The following is a 25,699-nucleotide window of genomic DNA, read 5'->3' as shown; positions in this document are numbered from 1 at the left end:
ATTGTGTTAACTAGGTTAGAAGAGTTTTAGATATCCTGCTGGGCAACTTTACTTACATCTAAGTACTGTTTTACTATACTCCTCTTCACTTCTTCAGTGATCTTGGAATTAGCCATATCACTCCGCAGAAAATCCAGAGTTTGTTTTGGATGAAAATGCACTCCTGTCTTCCTGTTTATCGCTTTATCATAAACTTTTGCAGACTCAGATGGAGAATATTTCTGAATTTTACTGTTTAATGAAAATAAGAGAAAAGCTTTTGCGGATGTTCCAAAAAATTTCAAAGGAAAGCTTTTAAAATCTTCAGCTTATGCAGATATATTTGCATCATTTCATATACAACAGACATTCTGATAAGAAATGCAGTCATTGCTTTTTCTAAGCTAACATTTCTGTTTCATTGCATTGACTTATTACACTTATGCGTTTTCCCTTACAGAAACCTGTTGATTACATTGAGTTACAATCAATTTTTAAAAAAATGTCCAAACTTAATCCTTACAAAAAAAAAAACAAACACTAGACTATCTAAGTATCCTTACCTATCAGAGAATCCACAAAGGTTCTTCAAATGCTGTTTCAGCATCAAAAGTAATAATATGCCTTGAGACACATTTGCAAATTCAATTAAAGGAGCTGAGTTTTCTGGTAAACATTTCATCACAGCATTTATATCATTTTCTTCATCAGAATCTGAATCAGAATCTACTCGTTTTCGTAACCTCCGAGGCTTAGAAGCTTCTTCTTCACTTTCGCTCTCACTGCCACTATTACTGTCACTCTCTGTCTCCTCATCTGATGAAGGCTTTCTTTCCTTTTTTTTGTCTTTCACCATAGACTGTGAAACAGAAAATTAATAGACAATCCATAATTAGGGTAAAGTAACACATTTCTAAAAAATTTTTCCAAAATCATCATTGGTTGAGATCAGCATGAATTCCCTGAACAACATTATTAATTCATAAATTCAAAGATTAAAATTACTTATGGTGAAAAGATACTCAACTGTTCCTTGGACTCCCCCTGAGAAAAGCTGATCTAAAGACCACATTTTTTGCAAGGTGGATACAATAGAAGTAAATGAAGCAACAAAGACTTCACAGCAGTTTTAAAAAGTAGTGTTAATAGTGCCAGAAAAATGTATTAGAAGGCAGGATACAATAAAACAAATATAAGGCAAGTTTTTTTCTGACACCTGGATATCATTTTTGTGCATTACATATACTTCCACATGTAGGTACAGAGAAGTCTCAGCTTTTTGTAATTCTTGCTTCTGTTAAAATTCTATCATATTAATTACACTGTTGATCAAAGAAACCCCAAGCAATAATACACAGTTCTACTAGAAATCAGTTCTGCTACTTGTAGAGCTACTGTTTCACACTTGCATTATTACTACACACCTACTCTGACTTTTCATAACACATAACTTGATGTCCCCATGGGTATCCTCACTGTGCTACAGTGGTGCTACACACTGGTGCTCCATCTGAAGAATGTACTCCAGACTCACAGATTAAAAAGCAGCTTTTGTAGGGTTGTACTCAAAACAATGTAGTTTCCAGGCATCAGCTGACTTAATGGTCAGATTGGAAATTCTTGAAATGGGCTTGCTTCCTAACAGCTCGGACCTAACAGCTTTAGAGCTGTCCAGGAAAATTAGCTTCTTAAGTATTTGAGAAATAGAAGTATTTTGCTTACAGTGTTGTATATTCAGTTACAACAGACGCCACAACCAGGGTTTTTATATGCCATCATATGCAATTACATTCTGCGTACTCTTTTCTTGTAGTAAACAGTGTAGTTTAAGTTTCTCAGATGAAATATATAAAAATAACATCATTTACTTGACAACAAAGCAAATTAAACAGCAAACATGGTTATTATTAAACAACCACAATAAATCAGCATTTTATAGTGATTCATATAACTTCTTATTTCTCAGAAATACTACAGAATTACATATATTTCATGTTAGTGTCTCAAAAATCATCATTCTTTTTTAATAACATAAGCAGCATTGTAAGGAAAGTTTTTAATTCGCATCTTCCAGATCCAGGCCAGAGCAGAAAGGGGTTGTTTATTTTTCATGTAATGATTATAAAGTAATGCTGCTTGCCCATATCATCATAATCATACTACACTCACTAAAAAACTGGTGAAATTATAGAAAAGTTTATGTTGTCAGTGTGATAAATATATTAAGTTTAAAGGCACATACCTCTTTAAATGACTGTAGTAGGTTGCTACCAGAAACTGATAGTGTAATGTCTATATGATGCATTATAAACAGTGGCTCTTCCTGTGTTTGATAAGGAAAACAGGCTAGATTGTCTGCTATGTACAAGAGCATATTCACCTCTGTTTTCTGGAAAATAAATTGACAAATATAAATGTACATATAAATACACACACAAATACATACAAAATTAGACTCAAACACTTGCACGGTACTCCTAACAACCTTGAGCAAAAATAATGATCACAGATTTTATTTTAGATACTTCCCATTCCACTTTAAATAACATATATTAAGGTGAACATACTTATTTCTAAACAATCCAAATTGGGATATGGAAAAATACAGAAGGATGCAAAATTAAGAAGCACATTCTGTTACACAGGTAAATGCCTCATATTACAGAGTAAAACAAAACATACTAGGGAAGTAAATTATCAATAATTATGTCATAGAAATACATTGTGAAAGGAGCATTTAATCTTGTAACGCTATATCAAATTTCTTTTTGGAAGGAAAGATGATGCTTACTGCAGTATCATCAAAGAGATTGAGTAAAGAAATTAGAAATGCTCGTCTGTGTTGACGGTTCCCTCGGATCATAGAGTATAGGTGTGAACACAATGCACTGGATGATTCATCGTGTCTAAAGCCTCTTACGGGATCCTTTGGACAGGTATTGATTGCCTGTTGTACCTGGTAAGACATCTTCATACCAGCCACTGCTTTCATCTGAAATGATAAAGTATTTATTTTATTTAAATAGCTTTCAAGGATAAAACTGAAACATGAAATAATATAAATCTTGCCACGGGAAATTTTAAACAAATGTCTATGAAAAGAAACCACTAGCATCTCTATTAAGAAATAGCTTACTTCCTTTTAAGCGACTGCTCATCTGAATTTTTCAGACATTCTATGTAATGATACTCTCGAGCTCCTGATCTGCTCTTGATTTGCTCCTGAGCTGCTAAACGGGTTATAACAGAATTTGTGTTGGAGGTCAAAATGTCTTGCAAAATGCCTTCACCACTTACCTATGTAAAACATTTACAGCTAATCTGCTTACCAACCGCAGCATGGTATTCCAGTTTAAGCTGCTTTCAAGAATACATTAATGTTCATACATCTGTAGAATAATTTACCAAATATGTATGCTTATGTAAACTGTGTTGAAACCAATACTGAGCCCATATTAGTGGAAATTAACCATCAGAAAATGAGATTTTTTTTTTGCACATATAATAGAATTTCTAGCTGATTTTGCTTATTTCATGGCTACTATATTTTCAGAACAAACTGAATCTTTAGGTAGGCTGCAGATCCAACTCTCCCCATAATCCCTTTTCTTCACTTCAACATGACTATCTCTTCTTGTATACAGTGTTTTATACCAGAACTACCTACAGAGCAAACACCATAGTTGGCCTTCACCTACTGCATTAAGTATATGTTTGGATACCATGAACAACACAGTGTTTCAGTCTCAGTAGAAATACAGGCAGATTTTGGATCTTCCATAAAGCAGTATACACGGCTGAATGAATGTTGAACCAAGTATGAAAACTTCTGCAATGAGGTAAAAGTTCTGCAACTCTGTTTCACATCTCAACCAGAACTATTGACACTATGCCACAAATCTACAAGTCCGCAGACTCAGACCTCAGATTTTTCCTTAGCAAGATCTCCCAGTTCTAAATACCTTCCTATGCTGCCTATGATCAGATTACTGTCAATAAAGTCTCAATGCTCTAAAAATTCGAATACAAACTACTCTAAGGACCTCTTCTTTGAGCAAGGTGTTCTGATCCTTAGTATATAACTACAGGTAAGTTACTGCTAAGCATAATGAAACAGCTATCCTTACCTTTTATAAAATAAATACTCTTATGTACTATCCAGTGTAGAAAATATTGTGAATTAGAAACTAAAAGAAATTTTAAATTGAAACTGATGCTTCATATGGTAATATTCTATTACATATTTCCTGTTTTTAGGAACAGAAATCTTCGAGCAGGAGAAAGAGATGGGATCTTCTTTACAATTGCTTATATTGATTGTTAGTTTATGTTCTTCTGCAGCTGTGGCACGTTCAAGCTAAACCATCAACAAACATTATGGTATAAAACTTTACATTAGAATTACTTACGTGAATGAAACCAGCATATTTTTTGTCTATTTCCACCAACTGCTGGTCAGCTTTGTTTCGCATAGAGGGCTCTGGATCTGTGCCCATAGCAATTAAGTATGGCACACACTTGAAAAACAAATGAAATGATTATTTGGTCATTATACTACCTCTTTCTCACTCTTTGTTCTTCCATTTACTGTTCTTGTATCTGACTACTGTAGAAACTAGAATAGGAAGCTCTCTGCAACTTAACCTCCAGACCACTTTTTGCAAGCAAAGTACAATATACAAGAAAGACCAGCATTAAAAGTGATGGTATAAATTGTGCAAGGTTTCAGGTTGAGTTCCTATTCTTCTCAAACTCTAAAAAATGCCATTTAAAAAAACTCATATCTCTTCTGACTGAATATGCATGATGGCTGCAGCATTAAGAACAATATAAATAAAAATAATAGAAACAAAAACATTATGTAAGAATAATGGTGATTACAACTGAAGACAGTTTGGACAGTGGAGGATATGGATACTGATTGAGAGGCAAGCTGACACAGTTTTCAGTGCAAAAAATAAAAAGAAGAAAAAGACCTGGTATGCATCTGAAATTTTTAATAGAAAAGTAACATGATTCTGCGTCAGTCTGTACATGCTCTTTAGTCACTGGCTAGACAGCTTGATCCAAAGGAAGAAAAAAAAGAACATTTGGAATCTGGCTGGCTAACCAGCTAACACATATTTAAAGTACATTTTCTATAAAGCACCTTTTGCTGTAGTAAGAAATCACTGTAACACAGCTAGAAGAGGAACACTGGGAATTCACCTAGCAAGTGTAAAAACCTGTAACAATAACAACCCCATTCTCCCTGTCAGAAATGCCTACCATACCTGAACAGGATGGATGAGACCCTGGTTTAACGTCAGTGCAATGACATTTAGAGCAAAGTGGCGTACATTGGACTGGGTATGAAAGAAAGCCTCAAGGACCTGTTTGAGATACAGCTGCATGATGGAACTACTCATCCCTGAAGAAATATCACCCATTTCTTTTAGGTCTTCCTGTTTTGCTACTTTTTTCCCTGTAGAAAAGATAAAATAAACAGCACACTCACCACAGTATAACAACTTACTTTGCCATTAATTGACATGTAATTGATAATTAAGTTTTACTATGTACTCAAAACATTTCAGCTGTCTTAGAATGGGTTTTATGATCTCATGAATAACAGAACAGTTGGATGGAAAATACTCTTCAAGATTGATAGCTAGAGACGTGAACTTAATTAAATTTTTGTTCCTTAGTAAATGCTTTTCATTTTAAAAATTCCTTATTATTTTTCATTTTGTATCTACAGATTAACCTCAGATAAGATTTTGATGAAAAGTATTACTATCATCACTATAGCAATTACATATTTTGGATTGCTTCCAGGATTTATATATCTTGAAAGCTAATAATAAGCTACACTTCTCGATTTACCTATGGCACATAATGAAATCTGAAAATACCTCTAGGATACTTCATGGACAATGTTATTGATAAATAATAATTTCAAGTGATTCGGTTAACATATACATGATTGTATGCAAGAAAGTTAGATTTTACACAGATGAAATAATGATCACAGAAGAACTCAACACTTACAGTCTCTGTCTGCCTGCTGCATACGTGTGTCCTCCTCCTGCAAGTAGGTCTGGAGGTTTTTTAACACCTGGATTTTTAAGTTTACTGAACAGTTCTTATCTGAAAGAATGCTGTTGTACAGAGTCTTTACTTCCTGTTCAAACATTAAGCTTGGGTGTTGTATAAATGCAAATCCTAAGGGTGGAAAAATAGGACATATTCCATATTATTATAATATAGAAATTGTATTACTATTTTTTAAGTCTTGCTACAAAACAAAGGTGTGAAATACATGTCTTCCCATTCCTACAACAGTATTGCTTTTCTAGTCCAAACAGAATTGCTTTTTCACATGGTCATCGTCCAAAACCTATAAGGAGTTCTATCAGCTACAGCAATACACTTGCAATACACTTGATAAATACAGGATGCTGACCCGGGGCAGCTGCAGAAAGAAGAGTTATATGCATCCAGAAGCACATCCAATGTGGTGGCCTGCACCTAAAGGATTAGAAGTTCTCTAGAGAACAAGTGAAAAACATAACTAGAAGTAACTGGTTATAGAAAAACTGATAAAAATTACAAACACTTAAAAATAAAATCTTAAAAGAAAATAACATAGTGAACAGAGTAAAATAAAATTTATACCTCCTCCTGTCAGTCACATACCTAGAAAAGACTCTTGAAAACTCTCTGTAAGTGCTTCCAAAACTACAACTTTCGGAAGATGCACACTACAAAAGTGTTTTCAGACGCAGCTTTACCCTTCAGAAAGAATTGGCTACTCTTAGTTCGAGAAGTCTTTATTTAATAAAAACTTGAATATAAATTAGCAACTGTATGTACCATTATAGATTATGTGTGTAGATTTAGAAATGCTGCTGACAACTCTTCACTGTTCCATAAAAAACAGTAATAGGAATACTATGTCTCTATTTTAACTATGTTTAACTACTTTTTTTTTTTTTTTAAAGGCTCTTAAAGAAAAGTGGACATTAAGTGACTACAGGAAGCTAATACCCTCAATGACCAATGAGACAACATAAAAAACTGAATGGGAAAAAAGTGACAGCAAAAATGATAATAAAAAATTATGCAATGTATTAAAGTGGCTGTCATGAAGGGAAGACTGAGCTAGATTTTTAAAAATGGCTCTGTACACACAGTATAGATAATGGCTAAATGTAGGGCAAAACCTCAGTGTGACTGACCTCATTTCAATCTCAAAACAAGGAGAGTACAGAAGGCAGAGGATATTGAGGGGGAAAAGGGAAAAAAGAAGAAAAATAGTGATGACGGTCTCTGAAGTATCTAGTATAATTTTATTCTGTACAACTATATAGTAATGTTTATAAGTTAATCATGTCTGAGCAAGTTCAATCCATTTTTCAGGTTAATTTAAAATAAAAACAAAAACAAAAGCATGAGCATATGTATGTGTAACAGCCCATAATCCATTCCTTCCTTCAGTCACTCAAAGGAGTTTAAAAACACCAGTACTCTCAAAGAGATGCTTACATTCCATGTTCTGTAAGTGGGGAAGAAATCTTATTTGGTATAATAATTTCTCATAGAGGATGAAACATAAAACACCTGCTATGTTCATTCTGTTAATAGTGAGCCTTGGCCAAGTAAGACTGTACCTTTAGACAGTTGGAGGTATAGCTATATTTATTACCTACATTTTAAATCCTCAACCTGACTTGAAGGGACACTGGGAAAAGAACTACAATTACTCCTCAAAAGACTTACAGTTAAGCTGAATTCCTCAACTGGAGTGATACATACCAAAGCAAATGCTAAACCTGTTTACAACTACAACTGAAGCTATTCCAAAGCCATTGGCCCCACCTAGTTGTTTGAAAAGGTTTCTCACAGAATATCGCAACAAGAATAAGTCTTGGTTCTTAGAGTCATCTAAAAAGTGACCAAAACATCGGCATAAGGAGGCAAATTATTTTCCATACTGAAACTATAGTTCACAGCTAAATTATAGCAAGCTCACATGCATGAGAACAGAACTGCTCTGGAAACTAAGGCCTATCTGCCCAACAAGGTCCTCTCATAAGTATATAGTATATCGAGCAGAGGATGAATGTGATGCAGAACACTCAATGGCAGTTTAAATACTACTGCAAGTCACATATACCATACTACTGCCTTCAGACAAAGCACCTATTTAAAATTGAAATAAGACAAAATCCTAGGGCAGAAATCTATACTTAGGCTATAGCATTATCTCAATGACCAGTGAAATCTCACAGAATGTCTCCCATTTGGTATAAATTGCTGCAGTTCCCCTGACTCCTGCAGAAGACACAGCTATATTCAGAACGCTCAGGACATTCCCAGCACTTTTCCTAGTTATTCCTTAATCATGCCTTGAGGACTAAAAACCTAGAATTGGAGCGACAACATTTCTGCATGTGGGGGAAATAAATAACATCTCTACTACTTTAGAAATCCTCTGCTTCTTAAAACTTAGACACACATCAAGAAGTATTCTCTGTCAAAACCCTGCAGCAGACACATGCAGCTACCATCCCTTTGACAACATTTGCTTAGCAATTTGTCAAATAAACAGGCAGTGAAGTTTGATTCCCCTTTTACTACAGAAAAATTTGTGCTCCTGCAGAAGAATAAAAATTATTAGCATGTCTTACCCAGACCAATAATGGCTTTTGTCTGTACTTCTTCATCTGAATGCTTTGTAAAATACATCAGCAGTTCAAGTACTTTATCCTTAATGTTAACCTGAGCAAATTAAAACAAAGAAATAACAGCTATTTGGAGATGAAACAGATGTTTTTAATCTCTCACAAAACCCATAAAAAACAAAAAGTGAAGGAGATACACAATATTAATGCACAGCCTTTACGCGGACTTACAAACCAAAAAATATTACTATATGCATTATGAAAAAAACATAGCTTTGAGCAGCAAGGAATGCTGTGCTTTCAAATAAAGGTAAAGCATTCAATATTCATAAGATTTGGAGAGTAAATATGAGTTACTTTTACCTTACTGTTGCCCTTAAAATCTTCATGGTCAAAATCAAAATGCCGACACAGTGCTCCAACAGTGAAAAGTGATCTAAGGAGTGCTGGTTTATTGGCAGTAAGTATTGTACTGTTGGGGTCTTCTTGGTGTTGACTTTTTAATTTTGAAAGTGCACCTACAGTAAAAGTTTTAATTACAATGTTTAAACATGGTGCATTCCTAAGACTTGTAACCAAAACTGAAAAAATAACGTTATGATTTTACTTACCATAGTATCTATTAAAACAGGCCCACACAAACTTGTAATTCTGGGTGACCTTGTTCACAACGGACCCAAGGCAGCTCACACAATGTTGAACAACCTAGGAGCAAGAAATAACAAATTAATCATGTAATTAGAATTTAAATTTGAAATTTTTACAGAATTATGTATAATGAAAACAAACACTCCAACAGTCAGTCTCCTAGACTGCTTCGAAAACCTGCCCAAACTCATAATCATTTAAACTATGTATATCAAACTGAAAGTAATGTCTCCTAATTTATTTTCATGGAAACTACAACGACACAAAGATAGAGCGAATTCTCAGCTACAAAATTATTTTTCAATGTAGTCACCACCATTAGCCAATTTGTGTAGATGAGCTGATCAAGACATTCTTCATTTCATGGTTTGACAACTGTACGTGGCCATCTGGAATGTGGCTTATCTTTCATGTTATTGTCATCACTGCGGAAAAGCAAATCCACCCCCTCACAGTGCCCACACTCACTGTTTGGTTTTCATAAACATTCAATGACTGCCATTTATTCTGCATAGAGGAATTCAGTGATTCATCTTCACTTTACACATACTTCCATGTCAGATGTGATTTTGTCAGACTGCCCCACTACTGGCATCTGTCACATGGCAACAAAATCTAACGGAATATTGGTGGAAGGTTTCAACCTCTACTGCCATTCCACCAACATCCACCTCTGACACTGTCAACCAACATAATAAAATAGAAGGCATTGCTTTCGGAGCAGACTTTGTATCTCCATCAAACCAATAAATTCTTTTTTGTCTGACATGTAAGCAACTTTATAATGAAGACAGACTTTCTTTAAATGAAAACTGTGAAACTGAATAAAAAACTGAGTATCAGCAATTTAAAGCTTACTGTCATGCCATATTTGATGATGAGTTTCATGAGGTCCTCCTCAATAGTGGCTAGGAAGGTCTCACTTGGGTGCTCCATTAGTGGCACTACAAGCTCTAAGATTTTTGCAACATTGCAGATCACCATGAAATCATTCTGAGTCTGAAACAACAGCATTCACAGAGTTAATTAACAGCATTTCTGGTTGTTAATTGTAAATTAAATTTTATTATATGCACTGACAGTCAAAAATTCCAACATTTGTAAAATATGACTGAGGCATTTAGCAAACATTTAGAAGGCTATTTAAATATTCTCAATCTGCTATCTGCTTATTTTGAAAGCTAGCTCCTGTTTTTATGGAACTTCTGGAAAAAAAATTTGTAGTAGCATAACTTTATTTTTCATTTGGGCTGTATGGAGGCTTAAAAACTTCTCAGTTTTTTGTCATGGTATTTAACTAATTGATTTTTCTTTTTCTTTTTTTTTTTTTTTTAAAGAGCTCTATAACAAGATTACAGAACACTTTCTGACACATATGCCAGGGAACAAAGCACTGGGTAACAAATGAAGTCACGCTACGTCCTCGAATGTAAAAATTACAATTAAAGTGATTAACAGCTTGAATAATCATGAGCATTATAACTGAGAAATCTGTGGAAAACACTGCATATATTAAATATATGTCCTGACAAAAATTGACTTTTTTGACAAATCAGGCATACTAATCATGATAACTGCCATACACAGTATCAAGACATTTAACATACTCTACAATTAATCTCAACTTCTAAAAGTAAAAAACTGATGAAATCCACTAAAGAGATGTTACAGCAAATAATCTCTTTTTAATCCTCTGTTTAATCAGAAGCAGCTTTAAAAGTTTGTAGATGTGCCTACAGAATACACCTGAGCTAAAAATGCTAAGATACACCTATAAGCTCATCTGATAACAAACTTGCCCTTTCATAGGCAGCTAACCTATGGTAATTGCAGTGCTGCCAGCCACTCAGCCATTCTCTTCTTTTAACCTCAGCAACATGATCTGCCCTGCTTCTTCTAGCAAATCAGTGATTTGTCAAAACCTTCACTGAGCCCATTGTGCAAATCAAAATGCCAGAAAGTTCCACAGTTTTTCAAAGCAGGTGGACCATTTTACTGGTCTGAGTGGTTCAGCATTATATCTGACATTGTTCTAAACTAAACTGTCTCATAAGGGAACACAAAAAAACAAGGCTGGATAGGTGGATGGTAGAGAATGGAGAGGTTAAGTGTTGAAAAGGACAGAGAAGGACAGTCTCCTTCTGCTATATTAGATACAGGTTAAGTCATTGTGCCACACAGAACCATATCCTCAGTCGCAATATTAATATGTTGAATCTTAACTAAAGACTCTGACTGTGAGACAATAATTTTAAGAAATTATTATATAACAGGTGAATAGCTGGGTTTCAGTCCTTAAAGAGGCAGAATAAGTTTCCATTTCATTTGACTGTAAAACTTAAAAGCTACAGAGATGATCAAAAAAACCTAACATCTTCAGCTCATGAAATAGAAATACTATTTTATTTCTCTTTTCCCATCTTCAATTCCAGCAAGTATTTAAAACAGCCATTAAATTCTTTGCTTATTATCTGGGGGAAAAAAAAACTAGGCTGCTATTCAAAGTTTCTCTACTTACACTACATTTAGTGGCCAGATATGGCTGCATGGTCATGGCATGCTTGACCATTAACTGGGGCCTGATTTTGCTGAATAAGAACAGAGTGGTTATACAAGCAACCAAGCGACCAGAATTCACTCCTTTGTTGTCAGAATCTGCAAAAATGAGAAATCATATGATATTAATTGATCTATTAGAAACATATGAACTAAATATCATAGGAGTAAATTTTTAAAGACATATCTTTCCATCTTTCAATGCAGAATATCCTTATATATTCTTCTTAGCTAAGAGCATTGGAAATGAGAACATAATTTATTAATACTTGCATATAATTACAAAGTAAGTGAAATAATAAGAACAGACATTATTACATTTTAATACTTAAAATACTACGTACAATACACTGTCTCAGCCAATGATTCCTGTTACAACTGTAGAACATATTAAGGCAAATAATATATATATTTTTGCTTTTAGTGACCTAAAACTTTTAACAAATATTTCTGAAGTAGTTCTGTTGTTCTAGTTATATAGAGAAAATTAGGGAAGCTTTATCACTATACAGTGCCTAAGGAGTTTACATGCAATAATTCACTACTGCTCATTTTTTAGTAGTAATTCTGTAAAAGTAACTTTTCATTACAGTAATTTTAACAATTACTGTTACAGTTTTATATAAAATTCAAAGCAGTTTAGATACTGAATTCTAAGAGACTTACCTGACAAAGACTCTTCATATTTAAGGATGTGCTCAACCAAATTGTCAACAAGTTGAGTACAAGCCTTCTTCACAGGTTTATATGAGGCATCCTCTTCTGACTTCAACAGCTATAGCAAATGAAACAAAAAATGATTTGACAGTGAGGATATATTCATTTATGTAGAATGCATACTGGTTTTATCATAGAATCACAGAATGGCTTGGATTGGAAGGGACTTCAAGACCATCAAGCTCCAATGCCTCTGCCACAGGCAGGGCACCCAAGCTTCAGATCTAATACTAGATCAGGCTGCTCAGGGAACCATAATTAGTACAAGTAATCAAGGATTTTGCATTGCTAAACAATTTCTTTATCTATTCCATAAAAGTTATGTGATGAATAAAATCTTAAATGAAGTAGGAAATCAATTCAAAATACAAGAAAAGTTAAAAAGAAAAAAAAGAAAAAAACACCCTACATCTGAAGGACATAAGAGAGTAATTCTGATGATGCTTGCACTGGGACAAAAGCTAATGTTAAGCTTCATGAAATTGTGAGGAAAACAATTAGCCACTTATATTGTCAACAGTAACTAGTAGAAGGTTAAACGTGTTTAAGAAAGAAAAAAAAGGGCAAAATGAAAAAGGAACATTTTTGACATAAAGCAAAAAACATGAAAATAAAATGAAACAGCTTGAGCCGTCTTTTGTATGACTGAGGGTATTGAAATTATGCCCCTGAAATCCTCTACTATTTAACAAAGCTTGATCCTTTACAATAGCCTTTATCCATCCAAGCTTTCAGCCAGTTTATTTGGCAACTACTTTCATGGCACTCCAGACTAAAGTGAAGTATTTTGAGACCTTTAGTTCCTCGAATCATGCTTTTATACTTGAAAATTAACCAAAGCATACACAAAGTAGATTAGAAAGATACCATGGCTGGCAGATCTAAACAAAGCATGCTCATTTCTCATAAAAATGAGTAAAATATGATGTAGAAGTAAGCAATACTCTAAATACTCACTGCTAACACTCAGTTGTAGCAAATATGTTAGATATGAAAATACACTTATATACAATTGAAAAAAAAAAAAAATCAACATCACATCAAATACTCATTTCAGAATTAAGCTCCTTGCTGTGGACTTCACATTATGTTAGTCATTACTGAAGATAACATGAATTTAAAGAACAAAACAAAACAAAAAAACCCTAAAATTTCCCCAAATGAAAATCAGTACATAAATTATTCCTAAAACAGATCATACAGAAATACAGAAACTAGCATCAAAGAAAACTGTGGCAATAAAGCAAAAAAGCAAAACAAAGAAAGGTTGTGTTTAAAAAGCATCAACCGAATTTACTTTAAAGGATTGCTCCTGTAGTCTCCTTCCAATGTGTCTTAGTACCAAAAGAAACATTAATATTCTTATAACAATAGTCTCACACCTTAAAAATGTAATACTCACATTTTGAAGAAGCTGCTCAAACCAATCATACCCTGTATCCCTGCAAGCTGCCACCTAAAAGCAGTAATGAAAATAAACTAGTTAAAAGAGGAACCTGAAGAACTTCAATAACAGTATACACATATTTTACTATGCTATATAAAGTGTATGTGATGAGGTTTTGGTAGCGAGGGGGCCATAGAGGAAGCTACCAAAAGCAGAGCCCAGAAGCTGTGCTGCCATATCATAGGCAGCTCCAAGTGCTCCAAAAGGGATCTGCCATAGACAGGAACTGAAGCAATAAAATTATTGCACCTTATTTAAGGCAAAAACTGCTACACAGCAGTTGTTATAACTGAGAGAAAGGAGTGAGAAAATGTAGATAGAAGCAGCCCTTCAGGCGCTAAGTATAGAATTAGGGCAGGAGGTACTCCAGGCATGGAGCTGAATTTCTCTGCAGCCCAGGAGAGGCCCAAGGTCGAGCAGCCTCTCCCTCTGAAGCCCATGGGCAGCACAACACAGCAGATCTGCACATGCAGCCATGTAGGAGACCATGGTGCAGCAGTAGATGAGGCCTGAAAGAGGCTGCAGCCCAAGGAGAGCCCCCACAGGAGCAGTCCACGATAGGAGCTGCAGCCCATGGGGAGCAGCCCTTGGTGGGGCAGGTAGGCTGGGGAAGCCGTCATCTGTGGGGAACAGTGCTGAAGCACCGAGCTTCTGAAGGGTGAGCCCCATAATAGAGAACTGTGTTGGGATAGAGCTCTAGAGGTGCCACCTTGCAGGAAGTCCACAAGGATCAGTTCAGGGAGGATGGCATCCCATGGGAGGGATCTCACATGGAGAAGGGGCAGAGTGACTATGGAGAATTGGTAGAAAAGAAGAATTGGTAGAAAAGAAGAATTGGTAGAAAAGAAGAATGGGCTGCCATTCCCTGTTCTCTTGCTCCCTTCAAGGGGAGGATGCAGACGAAAGTGAAGGGGGGGGGAAGCTGTTTTCAGTATGTTTTTAGTCCTTACTGCTCTGGTCTGCTAGGAACAAGCAATAAATTAATCTCTCTATGCTGAGTTTTTGCCCATGTTGAGCCATCTCCTTATCCTTACTGTTGAGCTCTCTTCAATTGTATTTTTCTCTTCCTCTTCCTTTGAGGTGGGGGAATGTGAAAATAGCTGTGGTAGATTTCAGCTCTCTGTCAGGGTGAAACTACCACATATGCACTGAGTGCAATGCTTTTGTATCTTTGGAGATTAGAAGCAATTTTTGAAAATAGTTCTTATAATTTAAGCAGTTTCAGAATATATTATTGGCCATTGCAAATTTTGGTTTTGTAGAACATCTTGTACAAATCAAAGTTTGACATATCAAAAATGAATATGTATACATATACATTTTTTTTTTTAATAAACAAACCAATCCTTAACCCTCATCATGCATTAACATCATCATGTGAGTGCTCCAAAGTAGAATTATCAGGAGAACTCAGTTAAGATGAAGTAAAAACCACCTGACAAGTAAGTTAATTTCATATTTTTTTTGTTTCTAAAAGACTACAGATAATGCTTCTAAGATACAAAAAACGTAACCAAGCTTTGCATACAATTTAATTCAAATTTGTAAAACATACCACATCAGTGATGTTCAGTATTTTCCTAGTCATTGCTTCTTTGTCATGGTGTGGAGTTGGAGTAAACCACAGCTTCTGGAATGTCTCATTTACTAATTTCTAAGAGGAAAAAAAAAACAAGTCTATCTTGGTATGTAACTATTCTATCATATTAGGTTTGCTCATGACACATGCAATTTCATAAGAAAATATTCAAAATAAGTAAGACAATTGTAGCGTCTGAGGCAGACTCTTATCTCCTGGGAGTTACATTGGCTTCTAAACAAGTACAAGTACCAACTGATTGCTGGGAATTAATGCTAGAGAAACATTCTTTACATATGATTACAAATTTTCTTCATTCATTTGCATTCTTTGGGAAAATAACTGAACACAAGATTATGATTTCTACAGCAGAATTAGCGCAGTGAAAGATTACTTTGGAGTTTTTCAGAACAGTTGGATAAGGTGGAGTAGATAGACAACCCAAGTCAAATTTAGGAAGCAGTTCTCTTCCAATGTTTTTGATGGTGGAAAAGGTGGAATAGAATGGAAGTGAGATAAAATTATTCTTGCAATGCTTGTAAAATCTCTCCTGGTTCACAGAGGCATAAAAATATGTTGCACAGACACAGCCACACTTTTCTGAGGTTACTGAAAAGCTGCAGAGAGAATAAGGTCATCCTCCTTTTGTTGCAGAATCTTGGATTCAGCCTCCAGTACCTTGAATCCTACATCTTCATTAACAGTCTTTTCTGAACGCCACTCGACATTGAGTCTCAAGTGGTAAAAATACATGCCATGACTGTAAAGCTGAAGATTTCTAATCCTACTATAAGTTTGATACAAAACTATTACAAGTGTATTCTTAATTACCCAGTTATTTTGAAAATTGCGTTGCCGAGTTAAACAAAAACATCAGTGTCAAGTTTATGATTTATCATTTAATCTTAGTTTTCTGCCCTTCAGCATATACAATGCAGAGTAGAATGTGATCATATAAATAACATTTCAGGTCAAATAAGTGAATCATTAAATGTTCAGAATTAATGCAAGAGAAGCACGCATAAATACCTCAAAACAATTTATAAGCGAAACTTCCATATCTGGCATATTCCGATGTGAAGCAATTTAGTCCTAGAGATTATTTTCTTTGCAGAAAGGATTTTTATATGTCAATTTCACTTGTTAGTAACTATTAACAAACTAGTTACAAGTACTGGGTACAATATTTACAAACAAAGCAAACTTTAGAAAACAATGTTCATCTTGAGGATTATGCATTTACTCTACCTTAATGCCTTCTTCATCATTGACTCTCCGAATCATTTTCACACACATCTCTGTAATTTTGGGAAACGTTGGTTGTTCAATGCAGATATCCCGAAGTATCTTTATGACTCTCTTTCTGACACTGATACCAGTATCCTGTGAGGAGAAAAGCATTACTCTTGAAAACAAATCAGACAAATGAATTAATTTATGAGTTAAATTAACTAATATTTGAACATTAACTAATTAACTAATATTTGAACCTTAACTAATTTGGAAAATGTATAGAAAAAGCTAAAATATTTTAGAGGTACTTATGTGAAAGGTCAGCATAAATTTCTACCACATTATTTGCAACAATTCTAAAGGGCTGGCGGACCGCTCAGTTTGCTGAAATGCTTCCTCCACTTACACTCTGCTTTAAGAACTCATGATGTTGCAAACATGTAATTTCATTTCCATGGCTTGCAAGCTAGATACAGTGATGCTTTAACTATATTACTGGAATACACAAGATGTTCTTATGCTTATAAGCATAAAGTCCTTCACAAACATTTCATGCCGTAACTACAGCAAATGAGTTGTACTTGACTAAAAACTTGCCTGACATGGATAGTAAAAGCTAGTATTATCTCACAGTTAAATTAATATTCTATTTTGTCTGAACATCGATACAAAATAAAGCATAAACTTCAAAATGACACCTTTCAAAAAACATAGTACAGAAAAATAAAGCAGTTTTTCTTCCTTTAAAAAAAAAATAATAATAGTAATTACAGATGTCAACTTTAGATTACTGTGTTGTAGATCTTCTTTTCACTATCACGAAATGGCTTGCAGTGATCCACATCTCAGACTTCAGAGATATGGAATAATTCCTAATTAAATTCAGCTTGTTCCTCTTCAGTGGAATCAAAAGGAACATAAATCCTGGTTCTGCTGCAACAGCTTTCTGCACATATTACATTTTCTGACGTAAAAAAGCCTCACCAGAAACAAGAATGCATTTCACAAGGTTGGAAGTACCAGGATGATGCTAGTCATTTAAAACAATAAAGTATAATTTACTTTTTGGGATCGTAATTCTAAATTATTAAACATACAAACTCTGCTGAAAACAAGTTTCCCAATGTCACTTAATCACGAATATCAAAAGTCAACATACCAATATTCTTTCAATCAGCATGTCATAATACTGCTCAGCAAGCTGAGGACGACAGAGCACAAATCGGCCAAGCAGTTCCACAGCTGCTTCCCGTACACTAGTGGAGTTATCCATTAACCGTCCATGAACACCCCGCTGCATATCCGGCTAAGAACAACAGATACGAGTAACACAAAATAAGAAATAAGGATTTCTTTTAAGCATGACAGATTTTATGCATATGTATAATGGATATTTCATTTTTACCCTGGCTAGAATACTGGGATCTACAGCAACAACCTCAGACAAACACTTCATGGCTTTTGTTCGAACAGCAATTGCATTTTCACCAAGTACACGCAGAATCTAACAAGAGAACAAAAATAGTTTAAGTTGCTTTAGGAAGGTAGTAAACAATGCTTAACACAGGCAAAAATGAAAAAGAATAACATGCAAACTAATTAATTAAAACAAGAATATCTGTCTACCAAAAATTGAATATATCTTCTCACAGGTGCATGTAAATGATGTTCCAAGGCATGGATTTATGCTAGGACCTGCTAAGACCAGTCCAAACAGGATTTATACAAGGGCAATATATTTATTCTACATCCCTTTACTTTGAACCGTACTTTTGCCGTTAACAAGCAGCTTTCACCATTTTCTTTAAAAACAGGAAAACTAGATTTGGACACTGTAACTGCAGTTGTCTCTGTATGCAAATCAATGTAACGTAGTGCAACCTAAGCCATCACTTAAGTTCAAATATGTCTTCATGACAGCATGTTATTCCTCTTCTCTCAAAAAAAGGAAAGAAATCACACTGGTCAAACAATTCCCAAAGTAATAATAACATGCCCATATGCAAATAAATGACCAAATTGGCTTATATTTTCAAATCATATTAAGGTACATTTCATGAGTCTGCATTACCAAATGAACATGCATCTGACAGAAACTTTTACACTTCCACTGTGTATATCTAATATAATGATTTTGTTGTATTCATACACAAAATAACATATGCTCAGTATGACTCTTTCAGCATGAAAGAAAAAGAAGCACTTACATCATCAGTACAGAATATGAAAGCATGTGGTCAAGGCATGATAACTACATGTACTCAACAATGAACAGGTATTACTGCACACTACTCTAAAATTGTTTGGCATCAGAAAGAAGCGATGTTTCAATGTACTAAGACTTCTGGCACAGTTTACCTGTGTTAAATAAATATCGAAGCTCTGGGCAAACGGCCTCATAGAGGCCAAGTAGCGAACAATCAAACATGCATCCTCATAGTCCACAGTATCAGAATAAATCCTGCAACAAATTCATTGTGATAATTAGGACATGCTTATTAAAAATAATAATTTAAAACATCAAATGCATAAGATTTATGCACATAAAAGTTAATAAAGAAATCAGCAGTACTGAAACATACTTTAATGTACTGAACTGAGATGGAGCAGTTTTAATGATGCTGCGAAGAAACTTCTTGCGACTTTCTGCTCTGTGCATGATTTGTCCTGTGGTCTCAACATCTTTTGCATGATGAGTTCCTTCAGATGAATCCTCATCCTTCTGAGATTTAATTGCCTTCTCTGTCTCCATAGTTGTATCCCGAAACCATTGAGCTATATAAAACTTCCGAGAAAACTGGATAGATAGAGAACACATAGAAACAAAAACAATAGATAGAGAAGAAGGAAATTAAAGATTCATAATAAGACTGAGTGAGTCAAATGCATCAACTCTACTTTGGAAAAGACAATCAACAATAGATGTCAGGGTAACAATTGAATTGAAGCACTAATATGCATGACTGAAAGTCATAAATCATTCAATAGATATTTTATTGAAATTATTTTTATACATACTCAACATCAGAAAACTGAAATTTACCACTAATGATGCATCGGTTTCAGTGTTCTCATCCAGATAATCCAATAAAGCCTTTTGTAGCTGTTGAATATCATCTTCTCCTCCTGAAGCCTGTCAGAAGAGAAAGTCAGCTATGAAACAGAGTATCACTCAGTGCTAATAATTACCTGACAATTTACACATCCATCAATAAAATATAGTGAGGTTCATTGTTTTGATAATTGCTAAACATTAGCAGCTTTTTAGGGAATTACCTGTAAACTGCATCCAAACTAAACCAAACTTTGTGAAGTCAAAGTCTAAAAGGGATTAAAAGCAGCATAGGACTGTTTTTAAAACAGATTGACTGATCCAATTAATTCTCATTTTGTGATCGCATGCTAAGACTCCATCTCAGTGAGAAAAAAAACTGAAATAATACAGAGTAGATTGACACGAGTTTTACACTTTAAAAACTCATTACCAACAATAAAATACAGAAATAGAACAGTGACACCTCAGGTGACAAGACATAAATGGCAAAAAGTCAAATAAAAAGAAATATGAAAACACAGATAATAATAAAAAAAACCCACCAAATTCCTGCAACAAGTCATATTCAGTATTGATAATAAAACTCTAAATAGATTAATTTCTTACACTTCTTTAGTTAGAAAACATTTTTCTTCTTCAGCAATAAATCTCACAACTTAAAGCATCTTAAATTCAGCATGAAAAGCAGAGATTGAGAATTTTGTCACAACTGCAACACATAATATAGCTTGCAAACATCAGCAAGTGGGAAAAGGCACAGTTACAAGTTCACAAGATCAAAGCATAAGGAAATAAGCTAATGAAAAGCATCAACAAGTGTTTAAATCAACTTGTCAAACTGACACATTTCAAAGAAAAGTATCTATTATTTAAAAACATCAAAATAGAATAGATTTTCCCAAAGATCTAATTATATAGCTGAAGAGTCCAAACCACAGTAAACAGTCATAAGCATTCATCAATCACTGTGGAATATCTTGAAAGACAGAGGGAGCTGTGTCTCTCTAGCTTGGAGAAGAGACTGAAGGGTGACCTCATTAATGGGGATGATTTGGGGGATGAGCTGCTGGAGAGGAGCTCTGCAGAGAGGGACCTGGGAGTCCCGATGGACGACAGGTTGGCCATGAGCCAGCAGTGTGCCCTCGTGGCCAAAAAGACCAATGGCATTCTGGGGTGCATTAAAAAAAGCATGTCCAGCAGGTCGAGGGAGGTGATCCTCCCCCTCTACTCTGCCCTGGTAAGGCCTCATCTGGAGTACTGTGTCCAGTTCTGGGCTCCCCAGTACAAAAAAGACAGGGATCTCTTGGAAAGAGTCCAGCGGAGGACCACAAAGATGGTGAAGGGCCTGGAGCATCTCCCCTATGAAGAAAGGCTGAGTGAACTGGGTCTGTTTAGCCTTGAGAAAAGACGACTGAGAGGGGACCTGATCCAGGTTTATAAGTATCTGAGGTGTGGCGGCCATAGCGGTGAGGCCAGTCTCTTTTCAGTGGTACGTGGAGACAGGACGAGGGGAAACGGACATCAGCTGCAGCATAGGAAGTTTTGCACGAATGTGCGTAAGAACTTCTTCACGGTGAGGGTGACGGAGCACTGGAACAGGCTGCCCAGGGAGGTTGTGGAGTCTCCTTCTCTGGAGATATTCAAGTCTTGCCTGGACGCCTACCTGTGCGACCTGGTGTAGGGAACCTGCTTTGGCAGGGGGGTTGGTCTCGATGATCTCTAGAGGTCCCTTCCAACCCCCACAGTTCTGTGATTCTGTGATTCATTAATGTTTATAAATATGTAAAGTGGAGTGTCAGAAGGATGGAGCCAGACTCTTCTCAGTGACATCCAATGATAGGACAAGGGAGAGTGGGTGCAAGCTGGAACACAGGAGGTTCCACATCAATATGAGAAAAAACTTCTTCCATAGTTAGGTAACAGAACACCAGAACAGGTTGCCCAGGGAGGTTGTGGGGTCTCCTTCTCTGGAGACACTCAAAACCTGCCTGGACACATTCCTGTGTGACCTGATCTAGGTGTTCCTGCTCCGGCAGGGGGATTGGACTACATGATCTTTTGAGGTCCCTTCCAATCTCTGACATTCTGTGATAGTTTTAATGCCTCTTAATATAGAATTCAGCTGATACTGTAGCTCCATTATTTCCTCTTTATTGTAACAATAAAGTGTGTTTTATTACTGTAAATAACAACTTAATCAATAGGGAGCTGATGCAAGAAAGACACAAGAACTAAAAAAAGTATGATTCTTATAAACCAAACACATTTTGTTCAGATTCATGAACAATAATGAAAACTGATTCTCCACATGCCAGTTTTTTGATGAACTTCTTCTTTTCAGTTTTCTGTTATTGTAGTTGTGTTAAACAAATCTTCATGGATTTCAAACATTTGAATAGATACATAGCAATCCAGCTCAGTCCAGCTGACCTGAGACTTCTCACATACCTGTTTGAGGATTCTAGCTATAGATCCTTGATCCATTTTGCTAGTGACTGCATCTTTCCTCAGTCTTGCAGCTACAGTTCCAAGATAGTCAAGTGATGCAACTCTTAAAGCCATTTCTGTTGATTTATTACTGAACTGGTGAACCTAAGAAAAGCGGATTTAATAATAATTTATGAAGCTGCGATTCTTCTCAGTATTCTTTGTGACCTCATTAAGAATTATGCCTAACTTGCATACTCAATTATGTCATTTACTATCACACCACAGATACACAACTCATTTTGTATTAATTTTTCCCTTTATTGTCTCTAAAAATAATAACTGTTAGAATTTTTTAAAAATTATACTTTCATAAAATAAACTAGATGTCCAACAGAGCAGATATCCTTTTCAATACCGTCTTAACCACCACAATACATCTTTATTATTCACACAAGTACAATGAAAGTTACATTGTACTAAGATTGGGACCATAACATGTTTTGTAAAAAAAAAAACAGTTAAATCAGTTGCTAGCACACGTGACAGAAGCAGTCTACAGATGCAGAAGCAGTCAATAGATGCAGCTAGTAACACAGCAGTTTTTGGCTTTTCTTCAGGAAACTTCAGGATTATCTGGGTTCAACAGAAGGCTGGCAGAACGTAGTCAGCAGCTTTGTGAAGGAATGAATGGACAGGATTACTGAACAAAAGGTACGGAGTGATGTGAAAGGAAAGGATCACAAAAATCAATCAAATGAGCAATAAGTGAGGCCACCTCCAACATATGCAGGCTAGCAAGGAAATGCCATACAAAGCAGCACTATAAAAAAATTTCCCAAACACCTTCTAAGAATATAATAACATGCTGAGGAATTCTTCTTAATCTCTGTACACTGATGTAAGGGAATAAAGGAGTTAGAGACTTGCACCATTTCAGAGCTATGATCTCATTGGCATCAGAGATACAAGGTAGGAGGCTCCCCTAACTGGAGCAATGGAAGGATATGGGATCTTTAGGACGGACAGGCAGACAAGAGAAGGAAAAGGTTTTGCTTTCTTGTCAATGACCAGCTGGAGTGCGTGGAGCTCTGACTGCAGATGCACAAGGAACTTACTGACCTTACAGGTTAGGATTAAAGGGAAGAGAGAGTAAGTGACACTACAGTTGGCTTCTGCAGCAGGCCACATGACTAAGAAGAACAAATGGATGAGGCCCTCTGCAGACACAAAGTAGCATCCTTTTCATGATCACAAGCACTGTTCTCATGGGGGATTTTCAGCCACTGTGTTAACCAACAGGACAACATAGCAGGATCACCTTCTCCAAGTTCAGAAATGATGCATCCAAACAAAGAGGAAGTCAGGCAAGAATACCTGGAGTCCTGCATGGAAGAACAAAAATTGCTCCTGGCCAAAATCGAGCACAAAACGGAAACCTATAGAGAGAGGAAGTAAGGACAGGTAGCATGGCAGAAGTATAGATGCACTGAACAGCCACAGATAGAGTTAGAGTTGAATCTGGCTAAAGACATCAACAAATAACTCAATAACAAAAGGAAGACTAGGGAAACTGTGGGCCCTCTGCTGAAGGAAACAGGAGACCTGCTTACCCAGGACAGCAAAAAAGCTGTGGTATTCAATGCCTTCTTTGCCTCAATATTTACACGTGAGAATGGTTGTCAGGATCCCCTGGTCACAGAGACAATGGTGAAAAGCTCAAGCAAGATATATTTTTGGTGGTAGACAATCGTGTGAGGGAATGCTTGAGCAAACTGGACAAATCCATGAGCCCTGATGGGATGCATGTGAAGGGGCTGGCAGATAAGATCACAATGGCACTCTCAATAATCTCAAATCTTATGGCAATTAGGAGAGATGCCCAAAGTCTGGAATAAATTAAATGTCACGTCTACCTTCAAAAAGGCCAGGAAAGATCATAGAATGGTTTGAGTTGAAGGTGACCTAAGGTATCACCTTGTTCCAAAACCTCTGCTGTGGCAGGGTTGCCACTCACTAGATCAGGTTGTCCAGGGCCCCATCTAACCTGGCCTTCATCACCTCCAGGGGTTGGGGCACCCACAGCTTCTCAGGTCCTCACCACGCTCAGAGTAAATAGAGATGACCCAGGAAATGACAGGCCAGTCAGCCTCACTAGGATTCATAGGAAGTGATGGAACAAATAATTCCTGAAACTGTTTCCAGGCACGCGAAGGAGAAGAAAATCATCAAAAGTACTCAGCATGGATTCATAAAAGGAAATAACACTTCATTGACCTGAAAAATTTCTATAAAGAAATGAGCAGCCTAGTGGATGATGGGGGAGCACTAGATATTGTCTGCCTGGACTTACAATGACAAAGTAAAAGTAAAGTATTTTACGCTGCCCCCCATGAGATTCTTATAGAGAAGCTGTTGAAGTGTGGGCTGGATGAACAGTGACGTGGATTAAAAACTAGCTGAATGTTTAGGTCCAGTGTATAGTAGTCAGTGGTGAAAAGTCAAGTTGGAAGCTAGTAATGAGCAGAGTACTTCAGCTGTTTGTAATCCTGTAAACACCTTTATTAATGATGTGGACAACTGTGTAAAGTGCACTCAATCATGTAAATTTGCAGCTGACATGAAACTGGGAGGAGTGGCTGACTCATCAGAGGGTCCTGCTGCCATCCAGAGAAACTAGACAGGCTGGAGAGATGGGCTGACAAGAATCTCATGGAATTCAACAGGGAGAAATGCAACGTCCTGCAGCTGATAAGAAACAATCCCAGGCACCAGTATGTGCTGGGGATATCCAGATGGAAAGCAGCTCTGCAAAAAATGGAACTAGCAACCCTGGGGGACACTAAGTTTAACAGGAGTCACTCCCTTGCTCTTAAGGATGGCTCAGGGTATTCCTAGTTGCATTAGGCAAAGTATCACCATTAGGTCAAGAGAGGGTAATTCCTCCCCTCTATTCAGCACTGGTGAAGCTGCACCTGAAATACTGTGTCCAGTCCTGAGTCCTCTGTACAAGAGACATGGACATTTTGGGTCAAACAGAGGGCTACTAAGATGATCAAGGGGCTGCAGCATTTCTCCTATGAGGAGATGCAGAGAAAGCTGGGACTACTCAACATGGAGGAGGTCCATGGGCATCACATTAAATACATGAAGGGATGGTGCAAACAACACAGAATCAGACTCCCTTCAGTGCTGTCTTGTGCCAGGACAAGAGACAGTGGGCACAAACTGGAAAATGAGGTTTCTTCTGAACAATAGGAGGTGCTTCTGTACTACGTGGACAATGAAACACTGGCACAGGCTGTCCAGAGGGATTGTGAAGTCTCCTCTCTTGGAAATCTTTGAAAGCCACTTGGATATGATACTGAGTACAGTGCTCTAGGTGCCCCTGC

General features: G+C 36.4%; 1 protein-coding gene across 4 annotated transcripts in view; it reads right to left on the bottom strand.

Annotated features, from left to right (window-relative positions):
- The window catches only part of NIPBL (NIPBL cohesin loading factor), a 161,407-nt gene that overhangs the window by 3,786 nt on the left and 131,922 nt on the right, over positions 1–25,699 (bottom strand). For all 4 annotated transcript variants that reach the window (XM_085214265.1, XM_085214267.1, XM_085214264.1 and 1 more), the window contains 22 exons: positions 22,329–22,472; positions 19,869–19,958; positions 19,408–19,622; positions 19,184–19,286; positions 18,231–18,329; positions 17,985–18,131; positions 16,841–16,975; positions 15,569–15,667; positions 13,969–14,022; positions 12,516–12,624; positions 11,812–11,948; positions 10,152–10,292; positions 9,257–9,350; positions 9,009–9,163; positions 8,652–8,742; positions 6,010–6,183; positions 5,253–5,443; positions 4,389–4,496; positions 2,771–2,971; positions 2,222–2,368; positions 543–838; positions 57–231 (listed from right to left, as the gene is read on the bottom strand). In XM_085214265.1, coding sequence (XP_085070391.1) covers positions 57–231; positions 543–838; positions 2,222–2,368; positions 2,771–2,971; positions 4,389–4,496; positions 5,253–5,443; positions 6,010–6,183; positions 8,652–8,742; positions 9,009–9,163; positions 9,257–9,350; positions 10,152–10,292; positions 11,812–11,948; positions 12,516–12,624; positions 13,969–14,022; positions 15,569–15,667; positions 16,841–16,975; positions 17,985–18,131; positions 18,231–18,329; positions 19,184–19,286; positions 19,408–19,622; positions 19,869–19,958; positions 22,329–22,472 — 3,105 coding nt within the window. The remainder of the gene's footprint in view (positions 1–56; positions 232–542; positions 839–2,221; positions 2,369–2,770; positions 2,972–4,388; positions 4,497–5,252; positions 5,444–6,009; positions 6,184–8,651; positions 8,743–9,008; positions 9,164–9,256; positions 9,351–10,151; positions 10,293–11,811; positions 11,949–12,515; positions 12,625–13,968; positions 14,023–15,568; positions 15,668–16,840; positions 16,976–17,984; positions 18,132–18,230; positions 18,330–19,183; positions 19,287–19,407; positions 19,623–19,868; positions 19,959–22,328; positions 22,473–25,699) is intronic.

This window comes from Meleagris gallopavo, chromosome Z (assembly GCF_905368555.1).
Source record: "Meleagris gallopavo chromosome Z, MGAL_WU_HG_1.1, whole genome shotgun sequence".
Taxonomy (NCBI): domain Eukaryota; kingdom Metazoa; phylum Chordata; class Aves; order Galliformes; family Phasianidae; genus Meleagris; species Meleagris gallopavo.
This window is presented reverse-complemented; position numbering and strand designations above follow the sequence as displayed.